Source organism: Narcine bancroftii, chromosome 9, assembly GCF_036971445.1.
Source record: "Narcine bancroftii isolate sNarBan1 chromosome 9, sNarBan1.hap1, whole genome shotgun sequence".
Classification (NCBI taxonomy): Eukaryota; Metazoa; Chordata; class Chondrichthyes; order Torpediniformes; family Narcinidae; genus Narcine; species Narcine bancroftii.
In genome coordinates this window covers 105,007,405-105,029,279 of record NC_091477.1, presented here as the reverse complement: position 1 = coordinate 105,029,279, position 21,875 = coordinate 105,007,405, and the positions used below count along the sequence as shown (strand labels likewise).

The window sequence follows — 21,875 nt, the reverse complement described above, 5'->3', positions numbered from 1 at the left end:
TCAGTTCCTGTTGAAATTCAAAAAAGTGTCCTGTTCTGAAAATCCTTCACAACCTTCAACAGTTGACTACTAATGAGATGCAACTTGAAAACTTTTTATTCCCTATTTTTTTTTAAACTCAAGTCTTATTATTTATACAACGTTTTCATGGAATCCCAATTATTTCCGGCAAATGCTATCCAATATTCATGATTAATAATATCATCGAGAAAAGTACATTGCCATTCAGCCCACTGGGTTCCAACAAAATTCCACCCCTTCCTCTTTTCCCTGTAGCTCTTCAATTTGTTTCCTATCACATGACCATCAGCCCCCACCCCTACCACTCTCTGCTTTTGATTTTCTAGCTATTTACTGCAGAGCTAAGCACAATTCCAACAAGGAGCATGAAAGCTAACTGGAAACGCCACTTGGTCATCTGCTCATTCCCATTTTTATAAAGGATAAGAAAAAATGTTGGTTGAAAATCCATCAGAATTACATAAACATACAAAACTCACATTTGTTTTTCATTTGACATTGAAAATGATAATTGTACAATGAGGAGGTGATCTACTTGAGCAAATTACTGCAGGGTGCTTTATGAACATAATCTCCTAAATTTGGATCCTCAGTTCCATTGATCAGACATCAAGAAATGTCAATAATTTCTCTCTCCACTGATGTACTATGAGCATTTGTGCTTTTAATCCTCTTCTTTACCGATCAAAGATTGAAACAATGTTGAAATTCCATTAGATCCTTAGCTACATCAACTTGCAACACAATGTCAACCACTTGGAGGTGGGATTGGTTTATATCTTATGTCACACTGAGCAAAGCCAATTAACTCAAAATAATTTACAGAGAAAATTAATTTAAGACAAAAAACTGTAACTCTACAAAAACAATGCAATGAATCCAGAGGGGGGGAAAAAAAATCACAAAAATGTGTCATCGAACACAGTAAAATCTATGACATTAATTTGTTATTTACAATAGTTATTTAATGGCTTGTTTGCTGAGTATTGCCCTATCACTGACACTCCCATTGACATGAAGTAGTATCTCAATTTTGATCTCTATTTAATTTCAAACAGCAGCTATGATTTTTATTTCAATATTTTTTCCTTTTAATATATTGTTTCCTGTTAGCTGGTACAACATCACATCTCAAAACTTATTTTGCTTCATTACAAATTGCGTTTTTCAATACCTACAGAAAGATTTAATGAATCAATACTTCAGTTATTTTAGTCAACACAATCCTGCACAGAGTGGAGCACCTTCAATGAAGAGTAGAAGATGACATTTCAACAGGTGCTTTTTAATTTTTTTGTTTGCAGTGCTTGGACTTTGGTTGCAAATGCCACAATCTGAGCTTGCTGCAAAGTAATAACAGGTGCCCACAATGGTGGAAATGAAAACTGGACAAGACGGTGCACTTGATACAAGAAGTGTGCAATAAAGTCTTACAAATGGAGAGGGTGCTATGTGTTGACATTGAAAAATAAAAGCCATTCCAAACAGTCTCCCAACTCCAGTCAGATGAATTCAATCCTGAATCTGGAGTTTGAACATTCTGTTACTGCTTGGGTTTCCATTGAGTGTTCTTGTTTCCATTGAATTTTTGATAGGTTAATTGCCAATTGTAAATTCTCTGCAGTCTGCAGGAGAGTGGCAGAACTTGGGCAGAGGCAGGGCAAGAGAAAACATTTTTTAGGAGTGAGAATAAAAGTTGGATAAGTGCAACTGGATGGATGAAGGCCAATTTGGAGTTGGCAGTCCAAAACATCTCTTTCTATGCTGTTGAAAGACAGTCCCTGACAATACAGCACTGCCTCATTACTACATTATATACTACCCAAAATTACATTCTCACATCTGGTAAAATGCAAAAAAAAAGGAGATTACATATGCAAGATAGGCCTGTGGTGAAAATCTTATTCCAGATATCTGGCTTAACCTCATTTAAGCATTTTCTAGTTTTGAACTCCTGAAGAAGAGGAAGGAGTTCAATACAGCAAAAACGATCCTATGGAAAAAAGGATATAAATTTATGTTAAAGTACCCAGCGGTACTTAAAATAGTTATTCCAGGGCAACAAAACAGACTATTCTCGGATCCAGAGGAAGCACGAAAATTTGCAGAACAACTACAAAACAAGCAGAGAGATGAAGACATGTAATGAGAGTAAAAATGACCACGAACTATATGTATGTGTGTATATGGGTATATATATATGTGTATGTATATATGTGTATACATGAGTGTATCCGTATTTAGAGGAAAATATATAGAGTATAGAAAAGAATTAATAAGGGAATGAAAGGGAAGAGGAAATTAAAAGAGTGTCCTTTGTTATATATGAAAATTGAAATCTTTTCCGGGGAGGGGCTGGGTGGGGAGGAGTTACGGTCACTGCAAAATCAGTTGACGCTTGCAAGTGAATTCACAAATCCAAATGGAGAGGGGAGATGTGGTTGCCCGACAAGGGATAAAGGGCAACTCAGGAGGGGGAGGGGAGAATGGGGTTAAAGAAGTTTTAAATAGGAGAATAAGGAAAATGTTTGATGTTTTAGAAATGTTGTCTTTATAAAGTGTTCAAAACAAGAAAGCAGAAATGGATAAGAAGGAAAGGTGATGATGAGGAAACGGAAAGGGAAGATAAATAAAGTATGAAATGGCTACGTTGAACTATATGACTTTAAATATTAACGGAATACATAACCAAATCAAAAGGAAGAAACTGCTAAATTTACTGAAAAAAGAAAAAATTGATATAGCATTCGTGCAAGAAACACATTTAACTGAAATGGAGCATAAGAAATTAAAGAGAGATTGGGTAGGACATGTAACAGCAGCGTCATATAATTCAAAAGCAAGAGGAGTTGCTATATTAATCAGTAAAAATGTACCAATTAAAATAGAAGAGGAAATAATAGATCCAGCAGGGAGATATGTAATGATAAAATGTCAGATATATTTGGAGTTTTGGAATCTACTCAATGTATATTCACCTAACGAAGAAGATCAAAAGTTTATGCAAGATATTTTTTTGAAGATAGCAGACACACAAGGGAACATATTAATAGGAGGGGATTTCAACCTTAATTTGGATTCAAATATGGATAAAACTGGGAAAAAAATTAACAGAAGGAACAAAGTAACCAAATTTATAATTAAGTCGATGCAAGAAATGCAACTTTTGGATATATGGAGGAAACAACACCCAAAGGAAAAGGAATATTCATATTATTCGGGTAGACATAAAACATACTCAAGAATAGATCTATTTCTGTTATCAGCTCGTATGCAAGATAGAGTAAGAAAAACAGAATATAAAGCTAGAATATTATCGGACCATTCACCCTTGATTTTGACAATAGAGTTAGAGGACATCCCTCCAAGAATGTATAGATGGAGATTAAACTCCATGCTACTTAAAAGTAGCACTTAAAAGAGGTCGACAGCATCGAGTCCACGCTGCTGAAGATCCAGCTGCGCTGGATGGGTCACGTCTCCAGAATGGAGGACCATCGCCTTCCCAAGATCGTGTTATATGGCGAGCTCTCCACTGACCACCGTGACAGAGGTGCACCAAAGAAAAGGTACAAGGACTGCCTAAAGAAATCTCTTGGTGCCTGCCACATTGACCACCGCCAGTGGGCTGATATCGCCTCAAACCGTGCATCTTGGCGCCTCACAGTTTGGCGGGCAGCAACCTCCTTTGAAGAAGACCGCAGAGCCCACCTCACTGACAAAAGGCAAAGGAGGAAAAACCCAACACCCAACCCCAACCAACCAATTTTCCCCTGCAGCCGCTGCAACCGTGTCTGCCTGTCCCGCATCGGACTTGTCAGCCACAAACGAGCCTGCAGCTGACGTGGACTTTTACCCCCTCCATAAATCTTCGTCCGCGAAGCCAAGCCAAAGAAAAACTTAAAAGGCAGGATTTTAGAGAATTAATTGAAAGACAAATTAAAATGTACTTTGAAATAAATACGGAATCAGTGAAAGATAAGTTTATACTATGGGACGCAATGAAAGCGTTCATCAGAGGGCAAATAATAAGTTATGTAACCAAGATGAAGAAGGACTACAATCAGGAAACAGAGCAGTTGGAAAGGGAAATAGTAAATATAGAAAAAGAATTAGCAATGAAGGAAGACACAACTAAAAGAAGAGAATTGGCAGATAAAAAAATAAAATATGAAACACTACAACCATACAAGGTGGAGAAGAACATAATGAAGACAAAATAGAAATATTATGAACTAGGGGAAAAAAACGCACAAAATTCTAGCATGGCAGCTTAAGACAGAACAAGCTAAGAAAATGGTATTGGCATCAAGGAAAAAAGACAAACAAATCACATATAATGCAACGGAGATTAATGAAAACATTAGAGAATTCTATGAGCAATTATACCAAACTGAAAACGAAGGGAAAGAAGACAAAATAGATGAATTTTTAACTAAAATTGAACTACCAAAATTACAAATAGAGGAACAAAATAAATTAACCATTTGAAATAGTAGAAATACAAGAGATAATAAAAAAACTACCAAATAATAAAACACCAGGAGAGGATGGATTCCCAATAGAATTCTATAAAACATTTAAAGATTTATTAATTCCTCCCCTCCTGGAAGTAATTAACCAGATTGACAAAACACAAAGCTTACCAGATTCATGTAAAACAGCAATAATTACAGTAATACCAAAGCAAGGGAAAGATCCACTCGCACCAGCGTCATATAGACCAATATCATTACTTAACACAGATTATAAGATAATAGCTAAACTATTAGCAAACAGATTAGCAGATTATGTACCTAAAATGGTAAATCTAGACCAAACTGGATTTATTAAAAAAAGACGGACAACAGACAATATTTGTAAATTTATTAACTTAATTCATGCAATAGAAGGGAGTAAAGCGCCAACAGTAGCAGTTGCTTTTGACGCAGAGAAGGCCTTTGACAGAGTAGAATGAAATTATTTATTCAAAGTATTGCAAAAATTCAGTTTACCAGAGAAATATATTAATTGGATTAAAGCATTATATAAGGGGCCATTGGCGAAAGTGACAGTAAATGGATATATATCAAAGCAATTTAATTTAAGCAGATCAACAAGGCAGGGATGCCCACTATCACCCTTATAACTGGATACACAGGCTATAGAACCACTAGCAGAATTGATAAGAACAGAAAATAAAAGGGATAAAAATAAAAGACAAGGAATATAAAATCAGTTTATTTGCAGATGATGTTATAGTATACTTAACAGAACCAGAATTATCAATAAAAGAATTATATAAGAAATTGAAGGAATATGGAGAAGTGTCGGGTTATAAGATTAACTCAAATAAAAGTGAAGCAATGCGAATGAATAATGCCGATTTCTCAAAATTTAAGAAGGAATCACCATTCAGATGGCAAATGCAAGCAATAAAATACCTAGATATACAAATAAATAAAAACCTCGGCCATCTATATAAACTCAATTATTATCCACTAATGAAAAAATTACAGGACGATTTAGAGCATTGGAAAGATTTACCACTAACACTAATAGGAAGGATAAACTGTATTAAAATGAACATTTTCCCAAGGATACAATACCTATTTCAGGCATTGCCAATACACTTGACAGAGAAATTCTTCAAGGAGTTAAAGAAACTAATAAGGAATTTTTTATGGAAAGGGGGGAAACCGAGGATAGCACTAGATACATTAACAGAATGGTATAAACAAGGATCCTTTGAACAAATGAAGGATAAATATAATATAACTCAAGATACAGTGTTGGCATATTACCAACTGAGATCCTACTTGAAGGACAAATTAGGAAGTAGTCTGAGGTTACCAGAGGGAAGTAATTTTGAATATGTGATTACAGATACAATGATAATCAAAAAATTTATAACAAATATGTATATTAAACTGCAAGAAAAGGAGAATGAGGAAATAAATGGTAAAACTAAACAAAAATGGGAACAAGATTTAAATATAAAGATAAAGAAGGAAACATGGGAGAAGTTATGCTCTGGAACTATGAGAAATACAATAAACACGAGGTTACGTATGATACAATATAACTGGATACACAGGCTATACATTACACCTCAAAAGTTAAATAAATGGGACCCAACAGTATCTGACAGATGTTTTCGTTGTAAAAAATGGGAACAACAATCCATGCAATTTGGACATGTGAGAAAGTAGAAAAATTTTGGGAAGATCTAAACCAAATATTAAATAAAATTACAGAAAACAATATACCAAAAAACCCAGAGATCTTCCTCCTAAGTAACATAAAAAACAAAGAATTTGGACTTGATTTGGATGGTGCACAAAAAAGATTTGTTAAGATAGCTATAGCCGTAGCAAAAAAAATGTATTATGTCAACCTGGAAATTAGAAGATAATTTGAGAATACAATAATGGTATATAGAAATGAATAAATGTATTCCATTAGAAAAAATAACATATAATTTAAGAAATAATATTGAAATATTTGAACAAATATGGGAGCCATACATGAAACACAATAGAGAAAACCTACCGGGGACATCTACCACCTAAAATACCGCAAGGAGAAGGAAATGAAAAGAATTGACTCAGTGGAATTTCTTGTTTATTTTTATTGAATGACAACATTGTTTGACTGGTTTAATGTATCTTAGATTTTGTACTTTAAATGAATGGGGGAGGTAGGGAGGGTGGGATGGGAGGAGTGGGGGGGAGAAAATGACACTGTATATATTTGAAAAGGAAAATGTATGTATCTTGGTCAATGTGGTTTATGGTGTGAAAAATAAAAAAATTAAAAAAAAAATTTAAGCATTTTCTGAATTGTTTGTTTTACTCTGTCAATTGCACATCACTATTTAAAATATAAAGCTTCTTGGCACAGTATTTTGTCAATTGACATCATGAAATAAAGCTTAAAACAGATAAATATTCCTGATTTGCATGCTTTAATCCTCCTAGCCCATTCTGCAAGGATCTTGGGAATATGCTTCAATTATGAATTCTCCACTGTTGTGGAGTAAACATGGGAATACAAACTTTGTGATGCTCCACTACACAGAGAGCCTATACCAAATGAAAATCTCATCAACACCTTTCTACAACTTCTGATTTAAAAAAATCACTTGGATATTCAAATTGTGCATGATTAATGTATTCAGAAGTAAGTGCAACTTTTAAAAGTATAATAAGCTTACCCGCACGTCAAGTTTCATCACATGTTAAGATAATGTTTCACATCCATGAAAACTATGTAAAATCATTGGCAAAAAACTTGAATGGCATGGGAATTAGTCATGCCAATTCCAATACAATTGTTTTGAGGCCACACTCTTACCTTCTGCTATTGACTTCAGAAGATTCATATTTTGACAGGGGCCAAACATCTTCCAGCAGGAGCTGTCTTTTTTTATAAGCCAATAATGCCAAAGATGTCAACCAACTGAAAGTCATGAATGAGAAGAAGCCTGCATTGTCCACGGGATGCTGTTGTCTAAATATATAGGAAATGGCAAATTATAACAACTGAAGTAAACACAAAGATTCTATTCCCTTCTTCAAATTCCTTCCTCATGCTCTTCAGGATGAATCGCAATTTAAGTCTGCTTTCCTCACTGGTTGATAGGTCTGAATATCCTTTCTCCGATAGAACATTCAAAACCACAGAAAGATCCTTCCATTTCTAATCACTGCCTTACACAACTTTGTTACCACTTTCAACTGACAGAAATTAAAAATATAACATTCCAGCTGTCTTCTTCAGACTTTAATTTCCAGTACCTATAACTCCAAAGCTTTCCAAATCATTACATTGGACTTAATTTCCTCAATTTTACAGCTCTTCTAATTTGCCAAATTTGTAAATATTTCTTATTATTAATTATAAATAAAGTAATCCTGATGGTTCAGCACCTGGCTCCATTAGAGATGTACACTGATCTCCCTTGCCACTTGCTATGGTCCCAGTTCCCTTGCTCCATTTATAATTAGTTTATCAGAAATTGTATTATAATACTATGCAATATGCAAGAAGATGAACTAAAGGATTGTTGGGGTATTAATAATCTAAAAAATCTGACCCCAAGTCAATTGAATCATCTGACTTTTACATCATCATTATACATAGCAGATATTGGGAAGGAAAGAGGAACATTGCATGGAATCAACTTGCTGAGATGTTCTTGAGAGGAATTTATGTCCAATTTTACAACTTTCCCCAAAAAATGTGATACTAAAGTAGAGTTGCAGAGTTTTAATCTCCAACCCCAGTTGTACTCAAATTTCACTGCTGAACCTCTGTCCCTAAATCCAATTAATTTAAAACATTAAGTTGAGCCATAAAGTTGCACAAGAAAGAAGTTAAAAAATGTGGATCTATTCAGAAAATACTTCTGAAAGATTACCCACTGATGGCTTTGTACTTTAACATAATTATTACTAAACTTGCATTGACTGAGACACTCACTTGGTGGAACTGCGAAAAGGCTTGAACAGATGTAAGCTTTGGTGATACTTTCCCTTCTGATTTTCCTCATCCCGGATTTGCATACAGGAATGTGAAAAAGGATCCAATGACAGGCCTTCCACCCGACCTGCTGTTTCCAAAGGATTTTCACACAACTCCCTCTTCCATATAATAAAATAGAAACAAACAAGCAAACAAAAAAAATCAATAAAGCAGTTAAGTAGTTGGGAGACCCAAAGTAACCATCTTTGGCTCTGATCATCCATTCCTCATCACAAATTCCAACTCTCCCTCTCTCAGGCCACTTTTTCAGACTGAACCAGACTGCTTCTTGTTTCATTTCACCATAACCATGCTTCAGATTTTTTTTATTATTACCGTCATAAAGACCACTTTAGTTTACATCACCTTCTCCCAACATTGATTATTCACTAGTAAAAAAAGATTTAGCCTTCTATATTGATACAAATAGTTTGTTGTAATATACCCTGCAGAGCCCCCCACCTTTGACACTATAAATTTTAGCTCTTCCAGAGATCTACTGCCCATAACCTGTACTGTCATTGTTACCTACCATTGTTAAACTTTATGATCCACTTTGGCTAGAGGCCAGCAATGGATTTTAAAATTCCATTCTACTGTTCAAATCTATCCATGCCCTGATTTATCCCCATCCCTGTTTTCTCCAACTACCAAGGCATCTGCACTCCTCCAACTGTAAATTTTCTCTATCCTTAATTAATCTGATCCTTCATTTGGCAGCTAATTGCCCCCAATCTAAAATTAGCTTCTTTGCTACCTCAACTCTTAATTTTAAGATGTTTCTTAAACCCTTACAATTCTTCTGTATCAAGTTTGAATCCAATCTTTTGGTAGCATTTTTTTTTAAAGATTCTTAGAATTTGGATGACTGTAGTATCATAGAATTATTTTTCTCTTTGGTTGATGCAGCAGATTTATATGCTTGGACTGTCGCTTTGAAAAGCTACACCAAACCCAGGAAAAATGTCATCTTGAAACAACAAAGGCTGCATTCCTCAAACTGCAAACCCATGATCCAATTTGTATCTATTTCCACTTAACCTCCTGCTGCATGAAGTGAAATCAAATCTATGAGATGCATTTGTCCCATTTACTTGGAAGAGCTACAAACAGAATGCTAAGATCAGTTGTCTGAAAAGGTAGCATCTTACCAATTTCCACATTTAATTGTGTATATGCATTTGGCTAAATGAAGATGAGACCCACAATTTTTAAAACCCCAAGCCATCCAACACAAAAATGAGAGTTCACTATAACACATAACTGATTTTAGATGCCAATTTGTTCCTAACCTGAACAGATTGATTATTGGCTGTGTTTATTTGTAATTACTCTTGTAAATATGTTATTTTTTTCTGATCTGAGCATATGGGAGAACATTGGAAGTGATGAACAATATCAAATATAAACTTTAGGGAATAAAAGTACAGCAGAAGGTTAATCTAAAGCAGAATTTCTTTTATCCATTCACTGAATAGCAGAGGAATAGAAAAGCAGATAAGTGAGTGGCTATGTACATGGAGCTTCCAGTTCATTTATTTATCCACCACCAGTTAAGATAGGCGTTCCAGGATGACGTAACTGATTATTGACCGTGTGCATTTTAGCTCATTAACAATATTCAAGATTTCATTATTGTCATGTAATAGTACAGAACAAGTAATCTTAAGTAATATTTGCTTATAAGGCAGGCAAAGCCTGGCCAAAGAGTTAGAGAGAAAGAGAAGCAAAAGAGAGTCCTTGAAGGCATTTAAGCATTCCCTTGACATAACTTTATCATATTGGAATCTCATTTTTCAGAACTACTGATTCTGTTTTGCTCTTCTTTTCATGGAGTCTGGAATGATAGAATGGCACAATGATGAACATGTCAGGCTGTGACTTTATGGTTATTCATGGAATGCAATTACGTGGCTACTGATAGCTCACAGCACATTCAATGCTGAATCTATCCTATTTATTACAATGATAATCAGATCAGATACTATTTAACATGTGTGACAGATTATTTTATATTGTATATAGATATATTTTAAAGGAGATAAATTGTGGCAGGTTTTTTTAGTTAGGTCACAAAAAGATACAAACACTCACAACAGATCTCATTTAAAATGCCAGAGCTCTTCTGAAGCCACAGTCCAGACTCTGAGTGCCTTTGCAAAAACCTTGAAGAATGCCTATAAGGACTTCACAAGTAAGTGTTAATTGGACATGCCGTGGAGTAATGGATTATTGTTTTGGAAAGCAACAGATGAACAAACTCGGAAGATTAGGTCTGGTGCCGCAGTCTGTCTGAATGCAGTTTGCTGTTCTAGGAAGGTCATGTGGTTTTACAAGCAGAGAGAGTCAAACAGGCTTTTTTCTGAGATAGAGGGAGAGAGAGTTCTACAGTTCAGCAGCAGCAGCTGGGACTGGAACATGACAAGCTGGCAAGCTTGTGGAAAAACCCCATTTTGAAGATGGCTTGTGAGTTCTTAGTTCAGCCTGGATAAAGCCCTTGTGGTCCATACAAGAGAGGGCTGACTGTATAATGTTTCACTTGAAATAAGGGAAACAAAAAGGATCTCTGTGGTGACCTGAATTAAAAGAAGTATTACTGCCTGAAAGAAGTGAAATAGAAACTTTGATTTGAAATAGATTCCCTAAGAAATTTACATCAGCTATGTACACACTATTGCAAAAAGGAACTTTGAAACAGGGAATACATAGATTTAGACCAACTTTTTTCTTTCCACTCACATAACATTTTAAGTATTCCCTATGCCAAAGGTGCTCTGTGATTAGTCAGGGATTGCTTAAGGTGGTATGTGGGTGGAAAGAAAGTTTGAAAACCACTGTTTTAATCGTACCTAATTGACTCATTACGTGCATGATTTCATATCACCAAAGGAAGTGGGCCAATGACAATTTTTCTCAAGCAAAATATTTCACAAATAATTGGGTCTAGAACAATGATTCTCAACCTTCCCTTCCCACCCACACTCTCTTTGGCTTGGCTTCGCGGACGAAGATTTATGGAGGGGTAATGTCCACGTCAGCTGCAGGCTCGTTTGTGGCTGACAAGTTCGATGCAGGACAGGCAGACACGGTTGCAGCGGTTGCAAGGGAAAATTGGTTGGTTGGGGTTGGGTGTTGGGTTTTTCCTCCTTTGTCTTATGTCAGTGAGGTGGGCTCTGCGGTCTTCTTCAAAGGAGGTTGCTGCCCGCCGAACTGTGAGGCGCCAAGATGCACGGTTTGAGGTGATATCAGCCCACTGACGGTGGTCAATGTGGCAGGCACCAAGAGATTTCTTTAGGCAGTCCTTGTACTTCTTCTTTGGTGCACCTCTGTCACGGTGGCCAGTGGAGAGCTTGCCATATAACACGATCTTGGGAAGGCGATGGTCCTCCATTCTGGAGACGTGACCTACGCAGCGCAGTTGGATCTTCGATGCTGTCGGCCTCTGCCATCTCGAGTACTTCGATGTTGGAGATGAAGTTGCTCCAATGAATGTTGAGGATGGAGAGGAGACAACGCTGGTGGAAGCGTTCTAGGAGCCGTAGGTGATGCCGGTAAAGGACCCATGATTCGGAGCCGAACAGGAGTGTGGGTATGACAACGGCTCTGTATACACTAATCTTTGTGAGGTTTTTCAGTTGGTTGTTTTTCCAGACTCTTTTGTGTAGTCTTCCAAAGGCGCTATTTGCCTTGGTGAGTCTGTTGTCTGTCTCATTGTCGATCCTTGCATCTGATGAAATGGTGCAGCCGAGATAGGTAAACTGGTTGACTGTTTTGAGTTTTGTGTGCCCGATGGAGATGTGGGGGGGGCTGGTAGTCTTGGTGGGGAGCTGGCTGATGGAGGACCTCAGTTTTCTTCAGGCTGACTTCCAGGCCAAACATTTTGGCAGTTTCCGCAAAACAGGACGTCAAGCGCTGAAGGGCTGGCTCTGAATGGGCAACTAAAGCGGCATCGTCTGCAAAGAGTAGTTCACGGACAAGTTGCTCTTGTGTCTTGGTGTGAGCTTGCAGGCGCCTCAGATTGAAGAGACTGCCATCCGTGCGGTACCGGATGTAAACAGCGTCTTCATTGTTGAGGTCTTTCATGGCTTGTTTCAGCATCATGCTGAAGAAGATTGAAAAGAGGGTTGGTGCGAGAACGCAGCCTTGCTTCACGCCATTGTTAATGGAGAAGGGTTCAGAGAGCTCATTGCTGTATCTGACCCGACCTTGTTGGTTTTCGTACAGTTGGATAACCATGTGAGGAAATTTGGGGGGTATCCGAGGCACTCTAGTATTTGCCAAAGCCCTTTCCTACTCACGGTGTCGAAGGCTTTGGTGAGGTCAACAAAGGTGATATAGAGTCCTTTGTTTTGTTTTCTGCATTTTTCTTGGAACTGTCTGAGGGCAAAGACTATGTCAGTAGTTCCTCTGTTTGCGCGAAAGCCACACTGTGATTCTGGGAAAACATTTTCGGCGACACTAGGTACATACCATCTTAAGTAATCCCTTACTATCACAGAGAATCGATGGCATAGGAATTACTTAAAGTGGTATGTGAGTGGAAAGAAAAAGTTTCAGAACCTCTGATCTGGACAGAGATGGGAAATGGATTTAAATACAAATATTGTGGAGAAAAATTGGCAGGAATTACATTATGGTAGCTTGACAAATACAATAAATGCTAGATATAGATTGGTTCAATATAATTTTTTTATATCAATTGTACCTTACTCCACAAAAATTAAATAAAATGAAAGCAGATGCAGTCAAGACACAGGCACTTTTTTGCATTCTACATGGTCATGTTCAAAAGTGAGACCATTTGGATAGAACTGGGAAAATTTTTAGGTCAAGCTCCAGGAGTTAAATTTCTGCAAGATCCAATTTTTTTTTTAGCTTGCAATTAAATTTTTTCTAAAAGGAATTTATGAAAATTGCAAAAGCAGTTGCAAGAAAATGTATAGCAGTGACATGGAAATTAGATTCCTATTTAGGAATGGAAAGATAGAATGCAGAAATATGTAGTTGTACACCTCTTGAGAAAATTACATATAATTTAAGGAATAAATATGATATTTTTCTGAAAATCTGTAGGTATGAATTTATAAGAGTTTTCCCTGAACCGTACAAAATCTTCTTAACTCCTTGGATAAATAAAGGATGATACTGAAGGCAAAGCTATGTAAATGATTATGCTATTTTGCTATACAGGTTTTTTTTGCACTTCTTTGCATTTATCTTTTCCTTTTTTCTTTTCTTTCTTTTATTTTGGTCATTATTTGGGGAACGGGGTTGGTGGGTTTTATTGGGGTATAGTTTGTAGTATGTATAATTAACTTCAACATCTGATTGACTTTTTCTGTATTTGGATACTAATACATGTTTGAAATTTTTTTTTAAATATTCAAAAAACAGAACAGAAAAAGTGATAATAAGAACTAAACAGAGGTATTATGAATTGGGTAAAAGGGCACATATGCTTCTTGCATGACAGTTAAAAACAGAACAAGTATTGAGAACAATTATTGCAACTAAAAAGGATTCTTATATAATTATATATAAACCTCAAGAAATTAATGAAGATTTTAAACAATTTTACACAAAATTATATAAATCGGAATCTTTAAATGATAATAAAATAGATAACTTTTTGTCACAAATAAACTTAGCTAAATTAAATTTGGAAGAGCAGAGAGAATTGGCTGCCCTCTTCACCTTAGCGGAAGTTAGGGAAGCATTGAGCTCATTACAAAGTAATAAGTTTCTGAGAAAGGATGATTTTGTTTTAAAGAATTTAAGGATTTATCAATTCCTCCATTTATGTAAGTATTAGGACAGGCAGCTGAAACACATACCTTACTGGAGTCTTTTAATATGGCAATAAAAACTAATAGCAAAAAAAAAGTGACCCTTTAAAACCATATCATATAGACCAATTTCCTCGTTAAATGCAGATTATAAAATAGTAGCAAAATTATTAGTGAATAGGTTGGCAAAATATTTGCTGAAATTAATAAATATGGACCAGACTGGTTTTGTTAAAAAGAGAAAATTAGCAGATAATGTGACTAGATTATTGAAAGTGTTTTATGGACAATATCAATCTCAATTTTTTGAGAAGGCTTTTGCTAATTCTTTGCCAGATTCAAGTTGAGCCATGTCTTGAAAATGAAACCTTCAGTGAACATAGTCAAGACTAAGAACAGGAATGGGAATTGGATGAAAAAGTTGGAAACTGTGCAACTGGTTGAACTAGAGGAAGATATTTAAACTCAATCTGGACTATAAGATGATTTAATGTATTTTTTTGGGGGGGTCTGGTCTGGGGAAGGTAGATGACCCTGTTGAATTTGAAGTCATCTGCCACTGGTGGTATTGTCCACACCCAGTCAATTGAGGGGGGTACTGCTTTTGCAGTTTTTTTTAGGGTTTTTTTTTTCTTTTTTTGTTGTTGATTTAATTTGGTTGAGGGGGGATTTTTTTTTATATAAAGTTTTTTTGGAGAGTTTGTTTTTTTTATATTAGTAGGTTTAGGGGTGTTTTTTTAGGAGTTTTATTTAGTGTAAGGGTTAGCTGTGTAGAGTGTCACTCTAAAGGGAATCATGAATATTTCGAATTTTGCAACATTTAATCACTGATAAAACGGAAACCTATACTGGATTACATTAAGAAGATGAAGGTGGATATTTTTTTTTACAGGAGACTCAACTGATTGAGAAAAAATCATTTGAAATTGAAATGAGATTGGCTTGGTCATGTGATTGCATCATCTTTTAACTCTAAAGCTAAAGGAGTAGCAATTTTGATACACAAAAAAGTGCCTTTTATTTTGGAGTTTTTTTCTGCCAGTGTTGGTAGAATGTTGAAGGTTAATTGTAAAATATTTTCAGAAGCTTGGACCTTGATGAATGTGTATGCACCAAATGAGGATGATGTCGAATTTGTTACGGACACATTTTTGAAGTTGAATCAATCGAATGAGAATATTTTGATAGGAGGGGATTTTAATTGATGTTTGGACCCATTACTGGATAAATTTCCAAAAACTATGAAGAAAACTAAAATCGCTAAGAGAATAACTGAGTTGATGAGAGAATTAAATTTGGTGGAAATATGGAGGCAGTTGAATCTGACTGAAAAAGATTTTTCATTTTACTCTGCCCAACATGATTCGTTTTCAAGAATTGGTTTATTTATGATATCGGCATGATTGCAAGGTAGAATTACTCATGCTGAATATAAGAGTAGGATATTGTCATACCATTCGTTATTGTTAGTTTTGTGTGCTGGCTCTGAGGTGGTAGAAACTACTTACCATTGGAGATTAATGAAATGTTGTTAAAGAATCCTGAATTTGTTAAATATATACGAGATCAAAGTCATTTTTATTTACAAACAAAATGAGGGTTCAGTATAGAGTAAATTTATTTTATGGGATGCTTTAAAGGCATATTTAAGGGGACAGATTATAAATTATATAGCGAGAGTGCAGAAACAGTATTTGGCAGAGAGTCAAAATTTGGAGAAAGAAATAGCACCGTTAGAGAAGAAATTTCAGAAGAATTCAATTGAGGATAAGGTACAATTATCCAAATCAAAAATACGTTATAATACTTTGCAAACTTATAACTATGAGAAAATTATTCAACGATCGAAACAACATTATTATGAGTTTGGTGAGAGGGCTCATAAGGTATTAGCCTGGCAGCTGAAGACTGAACAAGTATCTAGAACGATTAATCCAGTTAGGAAGAATTCAGAGATAACATATAAACCACAGGAAATTAATGAGGAATTCTTTACATTTTATAAAAACTTATATACATCTGAAGGTACTCAAGATACGGATCAGATTGAGTCTTTTTTTTATCTAATTTAAATTTACCATTGTTAAATGAAATAGATATTAGGGACTTGGATAGTTAATTTACTGATTTGGAGCTTAACGGAGCACTGCAGTCTATGCCCAGTGGGCAATCTCCTGGAGAGGATGGATTTACAACAGAGTTTTATGAAGAATTTCATGACCAGACTGGTTTTGTTAAAAAGAGGAAGTTAGCACATAATGTGACTAGATTATTGAGTATAACACATTTGGTGCAAAAGAGAGGAGATATAAATACACAAATGAGATTTCTCTCTTTTTTTGAAGAGGGAGAGAAACCAGCATGGATTAAAAAGATAAGAGAAGATACCAGATACCAGAAGATTTCATATATAAATGGGAACTGAGATTAACATCTGGAGACAGGGATACACCACTGTTGAAGCATTTGATTAATATATGGAATAAAGTAAATAACGAAATGGACATGAGGAATTTTGGGTTAATTAAAATGCTTTTGATTCAAATAGACCAATACCTTTTACAATGAATAACAGACTTTTTAATATTTTATTTTCCTAAAGGAATTATAAATATAGCACAGATTGTTATGAAGGATGAAATTTAATGTAATTTGATCAATTAAAAAATAAATATGGGATATAAAATAATACAAGATAAATTGGATTCAACAATGTTATTGCTAGAAATAAGTGAAATTGAAGCTTTGTTTGCAACAGATCTATTAAGAAATTTATTATTGTTATATATATATATATGTATATATATATATATATATATATATGATTGCAAAAGGGAACTTTGAAACAGGGAATCATAGATCGAGACAGAGATGGGAAACAGATTTAAATACAAATATGGAGGAGAAAAATTGTCAGGAACTATGCTATAATAGTATGACAAATACAATAAATGTTAGATATAGATTGGTTCAATATAAATTTTTACATCAATTGCATCTTACTCCACAAAAATTAAATAGACTAAAATCAGATTTCTCAGACAAATTTTTTGGTGTAGTCAAGAGATAGATCATGTTCAAAATGAAGCCATTTTGGATAAAATTAGGGAAATTCCTAGAAAAAGTCACGGGAATTAAATTTCCATAAGATCCAATGGTTTTCTTATTGGGTAATATTTTGGCAATAAGACCAAAATTGAAATTAAATTTTTCCCAAAAGGAATTTGTGAAAATTGCATTAACAGTTCCAAGAAAATGTATAGCATTGACATGGAAATCAGACTCCCATCTGGGAATGGAAAGATGGCACACAGAAATATAATTTAAAGAATAAATACGATACTTTTTTGAAAATCTGGTGCCCATACTAGCATACTGTAGGTATTATTTTATAAAGAGCTTCCTTGAACCTCATGAAACCTTGCTACCTCCTTGGATAAATAAATGATGATACTGAGAAGGCAAAGTTGTATGAATATATGATTATATTTTTCACCATATGAATATATGGTGATATTTTTTCTAACCAGGTTTGTTTTCCTTTTTTCTTACCTTTTCTGTATTTTATTTCTATCTTTTTTTTTGCCTTTTAATTTTTTTTTCATGGGAATTTTTATTGGGGGAGGGGGTTGGTGGGATTCATTGGGGTAAAATATGTAGCATGTACAATTGATTGAAATATATGACTGTTATTTTCTGTATTTGGATATTAATACATGAACAGAAGTTTAAATTAAATATTAAAAAAAACACAAATCAGAATTAAAACCCAAAAAAGTGCAATATACAAGTCTAACCTGTGCTTTTTCCTGTTCTTTACAGTTTTCGAAATCCAGGGATTTTCCATTGACCGTTTTGCATTCAGGCTCAGGAATGACGTATTCTGTTCTGATATCAACATCCTTCATATTTGCATCTTTAATAAACAAAACCAAAAACTATTGGGTCAGTTTTCTACTTTTTCAAAAAAGAGAAAGACAAATAAAACTAAGGCTCTCCTTAAAGATAAAAAAAATGTTTTGCAACTAATGCTCAGAAAAAAAGTTGAAAGATTGATGAGAAACAAGAGTTTATGTTGAAAATGTCAATCAACATTTTGGGTTTTAAGTCTTCCAGCAACAAGCCCATCCTGCTTTGAAAGGAGAACGTAGCACCAACATGTCTATCCTTGTTACAAATTCAGCACACAAAATACAAAGGTCAAAAAAAGGGAGTTTGTTCTCTTGCTAACCAACTTAACAGCCCAGTTTTCAGTACAATTTTGCCATATTTTTGTATTGTTTTAAATATAGAATACCAACCTGTATTTTTAAATCTTCACAACATTTTTTTAAAAATAGCATTAATTGCTAAACAATTCTTTCTCATTAATCCACATTTACACAATCTACTATTTTTAATCCAACACTATACTAATTACAAATGCACTAAAGCCAAACTATGAACATGCACAACACTTTCAAAAGAAATATTAAATAATGCTATTGATATACATGGTATTCCAAATTACATTATATTCCTTGAAATTTGAAGAACTCCAAAACCCAAAATGTTACAAAAGGAGAACTTCCAAACCTGGCTGCACAGAGTTTAACAACCAGCAGCTCTTGATAACATCAACAATGCTATCAATTTTTTAAAAACAACTACTGTAAATTAGAAAGTAAAAATAGAAAATGCTAGAAACACTTAAAGGCTCAGGATCTATTTGAGAGAGAGAGAGAAAAACAGAATTAGTATTTCACGCTGATAACCTGTCACTAGAACCAGGAAGAAATAAAAAATCCAACATTTTCATTTGGAGTGATTGGGTTGAGATAATAAAGGCAATCATGATGCAAATTGTGATGAAAAAGTGCTGCAAAGTCACATTAAATCACAGCTGATCTCTGATGGTCATATAAACAGAGAAAAATTAGGATAAAAGGAAAGTGAGGAACAAAACCCTGCTGAAAATCTAAAAATAAAATCAGTGGAGGGAGCGAAACCAACATTACTGGAATAGTAAATCAAAACATACTTTCCACACAAACTGGGAAAGTTAGTGAACAATTTTTTTTATTCTGAAGATGTAGTAAGTCTTATCAGAAAGCAAAATGTTGGTCTTTCATCAAACCTTGTACTTTATTAGAACAGCTTAAGTGAGAAAAGAAATTCTTGCACTCCAGGTCAGTCACCCTAACAGAAAGAAGTACTGCAAACTTATCAATCTGCATTTGATTTCTCCAATGCGTGGTGACACGACCACCAGCCTACTGCAGGGTCAATCTCTGAACACCCAGGAAGACCACCTTAGGGAGTGACTCCACCTATCTGGCTGTCAATCAGCTGACCTGACTATAAACCTGAGCTTGGCCCCTCCTGAGCAGTCACACAGGGAGCCACCAAGGCTGGAACTGGTGTTCAGACTTTTGCTAGAATAAATTGTGGTGCGCTGAGGTAGCAGCAAAGCCAGCACAAACTCAAAAGACTATACAACAGGCTTTATTCCAGTGAAAGTCTGAACACCAGTTCAAGCCTTGGAGGAACAAACACCTAATATTCTGTCTGGGCCCTCTCCAAATGGATGGGATCAAGACTAATTTCTCCAGTTTCCCCTGTGTCTCGCTCTTTCCCTATTTTGTCTCCTTTCGTCCAGCTACCCATCCCTCTCCATTAAGAAAGCTAACCCCTCCCCATCACCTCAGCTTCTTTTCTCTTCTGCCCTCCAACCCACATCCATCCATGACCTATTGTCCGCTGGTCTGCGCTCCTCCCTTTGCTCCTTCTCCCCCCCCACTCAACCCCTCCTTTTTCATTCTAGAGTCTGCGCCTTCTTTTTGCCCCAAACTTTAGTTCCAAATCTTTGTTTTCGGATGGATACTGCGTGACCTCCTGAGTTTCTTTGTGTATTAAACTACAAACCCAGTGTCGGCAATTTCCTTCGTTAACTCTCTTTCCAAATTTGTGTGGTTATCATCGGGATATACAAAGCCGTCCGCCTTTGAGATTGTGCCGATCACTCATTTACACTGCCCCTGCGTTTTTATTCCTTCCTTTCCCTCCTGTTCTCATTTGCTTAACCATTCCCCCACCCCAGCCCACCCCACCCCTCCCCACCCCAGCCCTCCCCCCAGCTCACCCTGCCCAGCCCTCCCCTTCCCCCCCCCAGCCTCCCTTCCCCTCCCCCCTCCCCTCCCCCTCCCACTCCCCCTCCCCCTCCCCTCCCCTTGCACGGTTCGTCGATCGAGGTGTCAGCGACCGACGGATGCTCTGGAAGCCGGCAGCGGCCGACTTACTCCGGTTCTCGCTCGAGGTCAACGCGCCCCTTCTGCTGCACCAGTTGCTGGATGTTGCTCTGATCTTGGAATCGGGGGCGAGATTCTTTCAAGCGGCAGCGCGAGGACGGAGTTGATCCGCGACATTCGGAAATGCGGGAGCCGGCCTTTCATTCAACCTCCGGCTTGAACCCGCCGATGACGCCTCCGTCAGAAATTCCGCAGCGACCGCGGCTGCAGGAGGAGGGGAAGTAAAATCCCTGCCGCTACGTCAATCGTTCGCCGCCTTGCATGCCGGGAATTGGGAGGAGAGGGGAAGGGGAGGGGAGGGGGGAGGGGAGGGGGAGGGGGAGGGGGAGGGGAGGGGGAGGGGAGGGGAGGGGGAGGGGAGGGGGAGGGGAGGGGAGGGGGAGGGAGGGAGGGGAGGGGGAGGGGGAGGGGGAGGGGGGAGGGGAAGGGGGAGGGGGGAAGGGGAAGGGAGGGGGGAGGGGGGGAAGGGGGGAGGGAGGGGGAGGGGAGGGAAGGGGAGGGGAGGGGGGAAGGGGAGGGGAGGGGGGAAGGGAGGGGAGGGGGAAGGGGAGGGAGGGGGGAAGGGGAGGGGGAGGGGGAAGGGGAGGGGAGGGGGGAAGGGGAGGGGAGGGGGAAGGGGGAGGGGAGGGGGGGGAAGGGGAGGGGAGGGGGGGAAGGGGGAGGGGAGGGGAGGGGGGAGGGGAGGGGGGAGGGGGGAAGGGGAGGGGGGAGGGGGGAAGGGGAGGGGGGAGGGGGGAAGGGGGAGGGGGAGGGGGGAGGGGGAGGGGGAAGGGGAGGGGGGAAGGGAGGGGTAGGGGGGAGGGGGAGGGGAGGGGGAGGGGAGGGGGGAGGGGAGGGGGGAGGGGGAGGGGGAAGGGGGAGGGGGAGGGAGGGGGAAGGGAGGGGGAAGGGGAGGGGAGGGGGGAGGGGAGGGGGAGGGGGAAGGGGAGGGGAGGGGGAGGAGGGGGAGGGGAGGGGGAGGAGGGGGAGGGGAGGGGGAGGAGGGGGAGGGGAGGGAGGGGGAAGGGGAGGGGAGGGGGAAGGGGAGGGAGGGGGGGATGGGGGGAAGGGTGAAGGGGAGGGGGGAGGGGAGGGGAGGGGGGGAAGGGGAGGGGAAGGGGAAGGGGGAGGGGAAGGGGAAGGGGAGGGGGAGGGGAGGGGAGGGGGGAAGGGGAGGGGGAGGGGGAAGGGGAGGGGAGGGGGGAGGGGGGGTGAGAGGGGTGGTGAGGGAGGGGGAACTGGTCAGAATGCGTGCTCATCTGCCAAAATGTTCTCGCTCGGCCAGCGCTGGGCTCTG

The 21,875-nt window shown here is 38.0% G+C and overlaps 1 protein-coding gene across 4 annotated transcripts in view; it reads right to left on the bottom strand.

Annotated features, from left to right (window-relative positions):
• abcc5 (ATP-binding cassette, sub-family C (CFTR/MRP), member 5) overlaps nt 1-20,867 on the bottom strand; it is a 94,143-nt gene extending 73,276 nt beyond the window's left edge. For 2 of the 4 annotated variants that reach the window (XM_069897138.1, XM_069897141.1), the window contains exons 1-4: nt 20,591-20,864; nt 18,110-18,228; nt 8,485-8,645; nt 7,357-7,512 (exon numbers count right to left, since the gene is read on the bottom strand). In XM_069897138.1, coding sequence (XP_069753239.1) covers nt 7,357-7,512; nt 8,485-8,645; nt 18,110-18,220 — 428 coding nt within the window. In that variant the 5' untranslated portion in view covers nt 18,221-18,228; nt 20,591-20,864. Of the gene's footprint in view, nt 1-7,356; nt 7,513-8,484; nt 8,646-18,109; nt 18,229-20,590 lie in introns of all 4 variants that reach the window. The other 2 variants (XM_069897142.1, XM_069897139.1) reach the window with 2 other exon arrangements.
• Between the last annotated feature and the right edge of the window lie 1,008 nt (nt 20,868-21,875).